At 39.5% G+C, this 12,286-nt stretch overlaps 1 protein-coding gene across 2 annotated transcripts; it reads right to left on the reverse strand.

The window, feature by feature from the left end:
• Window positions 1-859: 859 nt before the first annotated feature.
• On the reverse strand, window positions 860-7,557 carry LOC115789323 (alpha-N-acetylgalactosaminide alpha-2,6-sialyltransferase 6-like). 2 transcript variants are annotated; one of them, XM_030742697.1, is made up of 6 exons: window positions 7,428-7,557; window positions 6,985-7,057; window positions 3,778-3,975; window positions 2,425-2,837; window positions 2,225-2,332; window positions 860-2,135 (listed from the first exon to the last, which is right to left on the reverse strand). In XM_030742697.1, the coding sequence occupies exons 2-6, from the start codon at window positions 7,006-7,008 to the stop codon at window positions 1,949-1,951; spliced, it is 930 nt and encodes a 309-aa protein (XP_030598557.1). In that variant the 5' UTR covers window positions 7,009-7,057; window positions 7,428-7,557; the 3' UTR covers window positions 860-1,948. The 2 variants fall into 2 exon arrangements, with proteins under 2 accessions (XP_030598557.1, XP_030598558.1); XM_030742698.1 differs by having other exon boundaries at window positions 7,312-7,440.
• Window positions 7,558-12,286: the final 4,729 nt, after the last annotated feature.

The following is a 12,286-nucleotide window of genomic DNA, read 5'->3' on the forward strand; positions in this document are numbered from 1 at the left end:
ATTTACTGCAAAGCTGTTTATTATCATAACTGGATTTTTTAAATTTTTTGCATTGTGTTCTATAAGAAATCAATAATATATGTTAATGATGTTGCCTAGTCTTCATTCTCTCTGTTTCTACAAGGCTCCACAAATTATTATTAAAACACAAATACTGTTCACATGCTTGAGCTGGTGTTTTTTTTCATGAAAAACCATGTAGAGAGCAGAATGGGCACATAAACCTTCTGAATTTGAATCTGCTTTTCCACAAACATGAAGCTTTTCTTGTACGAGACCACAGGACTGTCCAGCTCTCAGACTGTCCACCGGATGGAATTATATTTTAGTTGCAATGAGTTTCACAGGTAGCTTCCTCTTACGTTAACATTTCATTACCTGTCTCAGGTTTAAACTGGCCTTAAGACTTTTTGGTACCTCTTTGTGTATTGGCATATTTAGATACAGGTGGTGCAAATATAGCAGCCCCACACTAAATCCTTGATGATGATTATAATATTCATTTGCTAACCTTTTAAAGAAGCTGCTGAAGCAACATTTAGAATTTTTTGTATTGTACTCTGTTACATATAAAGCCAAATCCCTAAAACTGCAGTTTGAGCTGCCGCCCTCTGTGTTGTGTTCTACAAATTTGGATATATAAAACTATTTCAGTCTGTTACCGCAGTACATTTAGTAGGCAACTTAGTATTCAGCAGTCGCTATGATTTATGTATTTTCTTTTCTTTTTTTTTTAACTAAATTTAAAGAAAATAGTTCAGGCTTCTGTCATCACATTTCATGCACAGAGATAGCAGTGCACTGATTCTTAAAAATAATAATTACTCATCATCTTTTAGGAAGCAGGACCCTTCTCTGCTGAAATTTCACTTTATTTCATGCAGTCAGAAAAGAACAAGACCATGATGCATACTGTGGATGAAAGACATGGTAGTAATCTTTCAGCTGGCACTATATTGTAGAAAATATATTGCTGATATCAGAGAGAAACACGTATGAATCCTTTGCTCAGACTGTACATCAGTAGCTCCTCACACTCCCTCATTTTTGATGCTCTAATATGGTCTTGGTAGCATGTTGTCTGCATGTTTGTCTGTTAAGTGAAATGAATGTTTGCTGTACTCGTCATCGAAGAGAGTATAAAAACTGCATTATATAATAAACTGACGATAAACGATAGGTCAGATTGTCTCATGAATTTCATAAAAACTGCCAGATTCAGACATGGATTAAGTTTGCTTTGTGTTAAGAGTTGAAACAATGTGTTTCTATGTAGACACAATTTTTTTTGTCCAGTTAAGATGCTGACAAAGTATTTTATGGTTGCTTGAACCTCTCCTCTCACTGTTTATACTGTATTGTAAGGCCCTAAAATAGATTATTTGTACACCCCATTAGGGATTTACTGCTTATGGTGTAGTGAACAGATCAGAGCTATGGAGTATATTTTATAAGCCACTTATAGCTAATTAGAAGTGACTGCTGATCCCCCTTCAGCATGAGAAACATAACTTCTTTTTTCAATATATAATAAAAAAAATAAACATGTAAAAAATCTTTTTAAATTCATTTTCTATTTACAAAAAAAAAGCTCTCATATGGTTCCCACACATCTATGTGGAATATATGATATATTTTAAGAAAAGGGTCAAAATGGAATTTTAGCACTCTTTTAAAAAATAAAACATTCCCATGCATCTACTCAGAGATGTGGTCTGATATTAGGTTTTTCATCCTTGTGTGATATGTCAGTTCCTGAAAATAGACATCACAGTTAGCCTTCACAGTTAGCCTTCACAGTTAGCCTTCACAGTTAGCCTTCACAGTTAGCCTTCACAGTTAGTCTGTGTTTTTTAAGGTCTCGTTTGGAGAAGTTCCAGTAAAATCCAGCCGATATTGCTCATTCATGCTTCTGGAATTGCAGAGAAATGTCTTCACAAATGTCCTTTTACCATTTGGGATGAGTGAAGCTGATGTTGTACTGCTTTGCCCAGCGTGCAAACACCTGTTTCTCTGTAATAAAGCGATGGTGGTTTCCTCTTCGGCTGCTCTCGTGCTGGATGTATGTTACACATTCATCACCCCCCCTGGGTTTGTAGTAGTGGTATGGCATCTTCTTGGATCCAGATTTTCTTCTGGAAAAAGACACGGATTTCCTTGCTGGTTAAATGTTTAATGTCCCTGTAATTTTTAATACTGGATTGAAGTACACTGTTACACTCACCCACAGTGATTGGGTGGAACCATCCCATATACTTTGATGTTATCACATATCTCAATGGCTATGACCATTGTGAACCAGCCTGTGCTCAACCACGAGTGAGACTTTTGTCTGAGCAGAAAAAAAACAAACAAATTGGAGAGTTTGTGAGTTTATGAATGACACATTTATTAAAAGAGGTGATTTAACATTTTAATACTCACCTGTCACGTCCTGTCTCTCTCTGGAACAGGCTGTCAAATCTGCGCATCTTGTTCGGTGTGACAGTGAAAGAAGAGAAGTCTCTGTAGGTCATGCTGACTCTCTGGATCAATCTGTACAAGGTTCCTTTGGCATCTTTCCCAATCTTGTTTGGGGGTCCCCAGAAAACAATCACAGGCTGGCTGTCTGTACGTCGTAGGAACTCACTTGGCCTTCGGACCACCCTGAACACGCTGGAGTGGGCTACGACCCTCAGAGTGGTCCGGTTCCCGACATCAGATTCATACCCCGTTGTAGGGGCGTCGTTCATGCGGATTACACACTCAGTGCGGTCGATCTCATCTCCCGCTCGACTACCCAAAACATGGCTGGAGCTCGTCACCAATGCACAGTCATGACAGTGCATGGTCATGCTCTGAGAAGGGGGGACAAGAGCTTGAAAGTCAGTCTATTAAAATAATAACTGTCAGTAGCAGTGTTGTATAAATACAAGCCTACAGGCTTATCTTAAAAGCTAAATTTTAATCCTAAAGTCTACATTATCTGAGTTAAACAGTTGAGTTAACAAAGCTGGTTAGAAATTAAGTACTAAATCCAGTTAAGTTAATATGGCTGATTTCAGCAACATGGGTCATTTAAATGTGTGTAGGTTCATTATTAGCCATGCCTAGGATAATTTCAATGCATCTGTCCACAAGTTAATGAGGAAAACGCTTAACAACTAAAATTAATTAAGCTAAAAATAAGAGTAAAGAGAAGTGGTAGAAAGTCTGAATCCTAAGATGTCCAAAAAGAACATTTATACAATTTTTAACATATTACATGTGTTTACAATATCACAATACACTCAGATTAGTTTGTCTGCTTAGTCTTTTTGACTGACCTGGTCTTTGGATGACACTTCACCATTTAGCTGTATCTCTTTCTTTTAACTCTCTTTCTTCGCTACCTTTCCTTTGATCATATATTGCCTTCAGAGACTTCATCTAACATTATGTGTGAAGCAGATAGAAAATGCATGTCTGCACAGAAAGAGGAAAGGGATCAGACTGGATGCTTCCATGAGTGTCAATGGATATTGTAGCTAAAAGCATACAATTTATACAGCCAGTCTGCCACTGAAAGTACTCCTGGAGCTTAGTTCCACGTTGTTAGGTTGCCCATTCAACCATCAATCAAAAGCAACAATATTTTTTTTTCGTTACTGATGGATGCCAAAATACAAATTCGTAAATTACTGCATCAGCATTTGATGCACTGTCTCTCCCCTGCATCTCCAAACCTTCATGGGTATTTAGGATAAAACAAAAATTTTTACATGCATATGAGTGTTTCGGTATTTGTGTACAACCTACTTTGTTCCCATAAACTGGCACATAGCCCTCTCTTCCTGTCCATTTCCTCAGATCTGTGACTTTGACGGCATGATTTGTAACCACATGGAAAGGAGCGTAGACAGCGTCAATGTTGCTGTTGTTGGAGCTGTATAAGATGAAGAGCGTCATCAGGATGAGGATGGCAGCAAATATCACCATCCTGTGGCTCTGTTGTCCCTGCAGAATAAAAACCAGTGCCAGAATATAATAAAGTATATTTACTAAATATAAATACAAATTTGAGGTGAGCACTGGCCGCTATTCTGAGATGGTAAGCACATGTGTTTAGAGGGTAAGCCTCATTAGCTACTACCTTTCTGTGAAGTTTGTTTGTACACAGGAAATTATATATATCAGCTTTGTTGTTTGTTTTTATATTTTATTTGATTAATAAAGGACACTGAAAGCCACGGTGTGTGAGAACAGGATTATTAAATGTTAAGAAAAATAAAACTGTCCACCTTATCTGGGCTTCACACTGGGTAAATACACAAGCTGTAGTGAAAGTAACTTTTACTACATTATTTTGGAATTGAAGGTGAGCTTTAAGTGGCTTGATAAAAATATCTGTGTAGACCTAAATCATACACAGTGTAAAGAGAGAGAGAGAGAGGGAAATCTTTTAGTACCCCCTACTGGCATATTTGTATATATGCAGAGTGAGGCAAAAGCTGTTTCTTGTGTACAAACAAACTGTTAACAGAGCGGTAGAAGCTAATGAGGCTGACCCTCAAAACTTACCTGCTTACCCTCGGAGAATAGCGGCCACTGGCTGACTGGCTGACCGCTGCATCATCGGCATAAAGTCTGAGAATCGCAGCCGGCGTCGTGCCAAAAAATGACTGCCAGTATTTAAACTGTTGCAAATGACTTGCTGGCCTAGAATCTGTCAAACATATCTCTCGTGAATGATATCAAGTCATTTAGAACATTTCAGTCACAAGGTAGAAGCTGCAATCACTTTCTGGCAAAGTGAGTTTTATATGTTCTTTATTTATCCAGTTTCCTGAGGATACCCTGCACACCATGCCGATATGCCGCGTTTTCGGCTAAAATCACTTTATTGGTGCAAAACTACTATTTTATGCCTGTTGAACTGTGTTATCTTTCCATTTTCCATTTAATTTGTCATGGCCTGTGGATTTTACAGACCTTTACTGGTGGAAAAAGGTCCAACAAAGTCCATGAACAAATTAATTTGAGATTTTTAACAACAAACTGTTAAACACACAGCTGAACTCTGAACATCACACTGCTGGAATAAAAACCACTTCTTGCCGAGTTGTTTCCTGGCATGAAAAACATAGATTTATATGACCTCTTCAGGTCAGCTGGGATCAGTGATGGATGGAGGGAATTTTACTGCAGGTACAGAAATCCTGAACACAGAGGAGGAAAGGAGTTCCATTGGATCACAGCAGGTAAATATAAGGAAATAAGATGTATTTAATTTTATAGGCATGGGACAGATTTACTAAGTGAGGCAACGTATTGTGATGCCATAATTCACAGGGTGATCTACTCACAGTACAATATAATTTATTTAAAAGATGCAAGCAGTTTACTTCAGTAATAACCAGCAATCTGCCAAGAGCAGCGGAAAAATCAGCAGACCCGAGGAGGGAGAGCGGGGGAGAGAGTGGTAGGCCTGTTAACCAAAATGATCCAGTGTAAGCTCAAGTTTTATACATCTGAAAACAGTGAGGCAGCTCAGATAAGTGAGCGGAGGCTGAAGGAGGATCAATATGCTTTCGATTTAAGGGATAACTCTTCTTCACAACGTTGAGCCAACCACGCAAAGGGCAGATTACGCACTCATTCTGGTAACATCTCATCCTAAAAATAGGCACTCCTAGTAGCAGCTATCATAACCACAACAGACACAACACGTGATTTTCTCTGCGTTAGATTTCGTGCAATTTGCAGTAAATTGTGTGCCACAGACTTTGTAATTCACATTTGTGTGACTAGTCTCCTCCTGAAAGGGAAACTCTTACAAATATATGTGTCATAAGGCCGGCTGCAAAAATACTCCTGTTCACAACTTTTAGTGACAAAACTGACACGGTGCCTCTTTAGTAAATCCAGCAGCCTTTTTAACTTCAAAAGAAGGTTTGCACCACTGCAGGTAGTATGTAAATTTGGCCCTAAATGTTCCCGCAGCTGCAGCCACGCTTTCCTCGGCTCATAAAGAAGTGTTTCTACAGCAGTGTTCAGGGCGATGAGGTGCCCCGCTTTGTGTGATCCTGCACAGCATTTTTAACCTTTGTCCTCGCTCACTTCCATCCCACCCATTGAAGCACAGTCCTCCTATTTTGGCCATAGAAAAGTAAACACCGCAGGGACAGGTGCATTTCTGGAATTGTCCATCCCGTCATCATGAGAGTTTTTATAGTTTTGACGAGACAAGAGGAAGTGAAACTAAGACCAAGGCACACGGGACAGCTATCATAAATAAAGAAGGAAGTGATATGAGATAAAAAAAATAGGGAAACACAGACATGAATCCTTAATGTGGGATAACTGACAAGAGGATGGAACAAGAAACACTGAGGGAAGAACTAAATTCTAATAGAACCAGGAACTAATAATGGACCTAAATACATGAAAGGGAATATGTGAAGAAAATATGAACACTAAGCGAAGCAGGAATCAAACATAAATAAATAAAAAAAATATAAATTCCTTGAACTCTGAAACACTGTGTTAAACAACCTGGGACCATGACACAACTAAAGGAATGGGAACAAATGATGTGTTTTTGCGGGTTGCAACAGGTACCAACATGGTGTACAACAGTGCAGCTTGGAGCTATTTAACCAGGTTTTAATGTACACAATTTGTAGCATTTACGTTTACACTGATTACAGTGTGGTAGTAGCGGTTTTATTCAAATAAAAAGATCTGGGAAATTTTTTTTTTCAAGCAGAGACATTATTAGGAAGAAATGTGGAAGTTTTAAACAGAAATTGCACCCTGAACATGCTGCCAGTCCATCACAGGGCCAACAAAGATTTTACAAACACACCTACATCCAAGTTCTAATCACTATTCAACCTTAGGGAGAGCATGCCATCTTCGTCTCCTTATGACAGGGAACCTTCTAGCTGTGAGTCCACAGTGATAACCACTGCAGCCAATAATTAAGGGCAAGATATCTGGAGCCTCACCCTCTCCCGGTCTTACCTTGCCACCCAGCCTGAGCCCCATACTGTCTGATCAGTTCCAGCACACGGACTGCGACTGTCTGTCATCATACCTGCAGACATGAACAGGTGCACTGTAGTGAGCATAAACGGAAATTCTCACTTCATTTAAACCGCGTCATTTATGATATCATCAAGTACATAGCCATGTATCAACAGGAGTACAGCTTATATCCTGGCCGGGTTAGAAATAAAAGCTTGGTTCACTTTATTTTACATTTATCAAATGTTGTAAGGGTACAAAAGGAAGGCAATTGCATCACATATTTTGATATAACTGCACCATCTTGAGCACCCGCCCGCTTACCGCTGAGCTCCAGAGGCTTTCCTAAAAAGCAACATCCCGTTAATGGTATTAACATATTAATTAAGTCGACGCGTGAAAGCGCGTTAACGTGCGCCCGCACATATGCGGGTTTTTACCTTTTCATGGTCTGTTTGGCCTCGGTTTATGTTCTCCTTCATCTCTCTCGTCCCCCATCTTCCTGCACCATTTGCTGACGTCATCACCCCCGTCCGCCTCTCATCTGCCTGCGCGTGTGCAGCGCAGCGAGCGCAGCTGCAGCTGCAGAAGCGCTTTCCTCAGCTCATAAACAAGTTTTCCTACAGCAGTGTTCAGGGTCATGCACAGCATTTTTAACCCCTGTTTTAACCGCCAACTTCCGTCCCACGCATTGAAGAACGATTCCCCGATTTTAATTCTACAGAATTCAACACTGCAGGAACAGACGCTTTTCTGAAGTCTTCTATCCCGTCATCATGGGAGTTTTTATAGTTTTATAGTCCTTTTAGGTTTTGAGTTATTGTTTTCAATTCATTTTAGGTTCACTTAGTCTCCAGAGTGGGATTTCCTGCTGCAATTATTTGTAAACATTCAGTTTTAGCTTAATATGACCTAGTTTTAGCTTTTTTAAATTAATATGGGGTGACATTATGGTAAATCAGAATAAAATGAAAATGACGCTGTGTGAAGGCAGCTAAGTAATGCAGACAGCACAAGCAACGTTGTTATAGTTAACTAAAACTTAACTAAAATTATGTGTTTAAAACATTTTGAAACTGATGTCAACTAAAATAAAAACTACAACAGTAACCAAAAACAATTAAAAAAAAAAATGGCTACATGAAATGTCCTTAGTTCTAGTCTTTGTTATTTTGGTCAGATTTGTCACTGCAGCCTGCCTGGTGAGGTTTTGCTGCATATGTTTTTTTGAGACCTGAGTCTGCATGACTGTGAGTCATCTGCCTTTAAAGAGTGATGTGTTTGTATTATAATATCTGCCCCAAGCTTCCTAAATCTTGCCCCTGACAAATAGACTTAAAATAACAAAAATGACTGACCAAACTAAAACTAAATGATTAACAATAAAAACTGAACTGAAACAAGTACATCCACTCTGGAAACTAAGTAAAAAAAAAAAAAAAAAAATTAAGACAAAATAACAATAAAAACTAAATAGAAGATGCAAACTATAATAACTCTGATCCCTGGAGTCCCAAAGGGGGTGCACGACAAATCCAGAGTAATGGCTTAGTGAGCTACGTGTCCATAAAGTCGGAGTTTTCTGTGGTTCTCTTTTTACCTGGCTATCTTATGCTGAACATATAATCTGGACATAACTATGGAATGAAAAACATGACAAAGAAGATCCAGGACTGGTGAGCAACCAGAATCCCATATCAAACAAGAATGGGACAAAATTCCTCTCCCAAAAGTCCAGCAGCTGGTCTCCTCATATTCACAGATGGTTGTTAAAAGAAGAGGGGATGTTATACAGTGATAAACTTGGCCCTGTCCTAACCTTTTAAGACATGTTGCTGCCATCAAATTCAAAATGATTTAAGATTTTCCTTAAAATGGTATATTTTTTCAGTTTGTAAACATTTGACATGCTATCTGCGTTATGTTGTGGATAAAATGTTGAGGCTTTGGGAAGGCCGTTCCAGAAGCTTAACGTTAGCCTGCTTTACTAGTCTGAACACACTGCCTGTCATTCAGGCAAAATAGTTCAATCTGACCATAAACCTTTTGGCTTGTCCATGTGAGCAGCTGCAAATTTCAGTCAAGCTCAAAGGTGTTGATTTTGGAGCACCCTCTCAGTCCGTGCTGATGTAAACTCACTTCACTGTTGGCAGTGATGCTTGTCTTCCATCAGTCTCCAGTTGAGCCTCAGTGGTTCCTCAGGTGTTCCTGAACATCCTAACCACTTTCCTTTCATCTGAGGGTGACAGTCTGGGTCTTCTTTCAGACTTTGCCAAAGTCTGAAAGAACATCTGAACACCAATGTCTTCAAGAGACTTTCCCAACTTCAATGAGCTTTACTGAGTTCTTGGACTTTCCCATTGTTCTGAGTAATGGTCAGTCCAATGAGTTCTGTCAAACAAATCCTGTTTATGCTGGCAAAGAGAAACTACCAGTTGTAGTCAGTCAAGATCACTAATAAGAAAATGGCATTGTAAAAAGAAACCTTAAGCACCACATATTAAAAGATTTAACTGAGCGTATGTATTTGAGCCTGTGTGTATACTTTTGACCTTTTGTGGATTACAGAAAATCCAAAATAAACGTGTGCACCCAATTCTTGTTTTTTTAAATGTCTATGCTATACATCTATGCTGTTGAATCATTCCACCCTGGAAAAAGAACAGTTCAAAGAAATCATTAAAATCCCAAAATTACCATGATATTCATGCTCGTGATGAGTGTATGTAAATTTCTGACCACAACTGTAAATACACATCTTATTGCTGCTTAACCAACACTTTACTTTCACAATGAAACAGTTCCTATTAACAGAATACACTTCTTGTTACTGAAAACTTTGTTGATCAGGTGCTAGAGACAGTTTTAAACATCCTAGTGTGTTTTTCCTCTTTATTCACGTCAATCACGTCCTCTTTAATCACTGACCCTCCCTTACTTGGTACCTGTACAAAGGTCAAACCTCATAGATGTCCCTTGATTGGAATGCCTCCCCATATGAAATCTGTGTCTCTGGGAACTCATTGTTTACAGAAATACCAAGGAACACACCTCTACAGAAAACTCTGGGACAGGACCTTAAGTGACTTCCTCATTGTGTGGGCTGTTCATTTCCTTATATATTTCCATGCTTTTAACTGCCAAAAACCTGTTTCCTGTAATCTCCAGCTGGTATGTCTTAGCCCAAGTAAGGAATTTGACCTGATTTCCCTGCGTACTGGCATAGAGACAACTGCCCTCTGAAAGAAATGCTAAAAAGCCTTTGACAGGACTTCTGTTAGCTGTGGTTTTGTGTTGATTATTAAGCTGGGCACAGCTGAACTAGTTTCCACAGTCTTTCAGTTTAGTCTCAGTTTAACAAAGAAAGTTCCTCTTTGACACTTTAATGCCCACCATCACACCCTCCATAATTATTGAAACAAAGACACGATTTTTGTAGTTTTGCCTCTGAACACCACAGGAGAGGATTGTAAATCAAATGCTCAATATGTGAGTGAAGTGCAGACTTTCAGCTTTAATTTCAAGGAGTTTAACAAAAAAACATTTTAATACATAGTCTCATTTTCAGAGGTTCAAAAGTAATGTGACAACTGACTGACAAGCAGTTTCATGGCCAGGTGAGGCCTGCTCCCTTCTGATTTCATGACAAATGAAGCAGATGTAATATCTAAAGTTGATTCAAAGCGTTGGGATGAACCCAAATAAACCTGTCAGAGACACAGCAAAGATTTTCTGAGAGGCCACATCAACAATCTGGTGCATTAATAAAAAAGAAGGAACACACTGAGCAGCTCGGCAACATCAAAAGGCCTGAAAGACCAAAAAATACATACATTTTTGGGCAGATGACATCAAGGTTAACTCATACCAGAATGATGGGAAGAGAAATGTATGGAGAAAGCGAGAAACGGCTGGTGAGCCACAGCATACTGCATTATCTGTCTAACATGGTGGAAGCACCATTATGGGACGGGCATATATGGCTGCCAGTGGAACCAGGCCACTGGGATTTATTAGGGCCCGAGCACGAACTGTGCGAAGGCCCTATTGTAATTGCTTCGTTTATTATTATTATTATTATTTTTTTTATTATTATTCAGGCAAATGAATTGGCTTTTTGGGGGCTTTATCATATTCAAAAACTCATGAAACTTTGCACATGCGTCACACCTGGTGAAAATTTAAGTATTTTAATGGGCTCGGGCAAGGGCGCGCCCAAATGGCTCGCTAGCGCCCCCTAAACTGGAGCCCCACCGCTGTGTTTCACGTACATGAATGAAACTTCATACACATGTATATCATGTCCAGGCGCACAAAAAATCCTCTTGGAGCCATGCCCTAAACCCAACAGGAAGTCCGCCATTTTGAATTAATTATGCAAATTTGGCGATTTGCAGCCCTCACACTTTTTCTAATAACTCAGAGGTTTTAGACGTTATCATCTTCATATTTGGTTTGTCTAACCTACACCCCCAGGGGAATCTAAATCTCGAAAATGGTGAGTTTTTGCCAAGGGGGAGGGGTCCTTATGCCCCTTTGAACTTTGATCATTCGCCATGAAATTTTGATTGCCTCTCATTCATACCTACATGATCCAATGTGCATCAAACTTCTCCAGTAGGATGAGGGTGCCCCCCTGAACACATACATATGACAATATTTAATATCAGTCGCAGCGCCACCTAGTGGGAACAGGAAATGTCATATTTTACACTTGGAGGTCCAGCTCCAAGGTGGTTTAGCAGAACCATCTCAAATTTCACCTGGAAAGCCTTAAGAAGTTGGACTTACTGTGTTTTCAAAACTGTGAGTTTTTGACAAAAGGGCGTGACCCTTATGGGACGGCAAAGTTCGATGATTCGCCATGAACACAAAAATGGCTGTAACTCAAAGCCAACTTGCCCAATCTGGCTCAAACTTCAGTGGTGTGATAAGCATGCTGCCCTGAACACACTCATATGCATAAAGTCCATAAACGTTACAGCGCCGCCTAGTGGCAGCTCGGAATATCTTAAAATAGCAAGTTTTTTGAGTAGCCCCGGAGCTACGTTTTATCTACATGTATGAAAATGTACATGCTCATGTAACATACTAAGACGTACAAAAAAGTCTCTTGGACCCATACCCTAAACCCTACAGGAAGTCGGCCATCTTCAATTGAAGGTGTCAATTTTTGCGATTTCCACGCCTGCTATTTGAACGAACTTGTCCTAGGGCATTTCACCCAGTGACACCAAATTGGCTCCAGATCATCTACACAAGTAGCCCATCAAAAGTTATTCAGGGTTTTGTAGAATAT

Source organism: Archocentrus centrarchus, chromosome 12 (assembly GCF_007364275.1).
Source record: "Archocentrus centrarchus isolate MPI-CPG fArcCen1 chromosome 12, fArcCen1, whole genome shotgun sequence".
Lineage (NCBI taxonomy): Eukaryota > Metazoa > Chordata > Actinopteri > Cichliformes > Cichlidae > Archocentrus > Archocentrus centrarchus.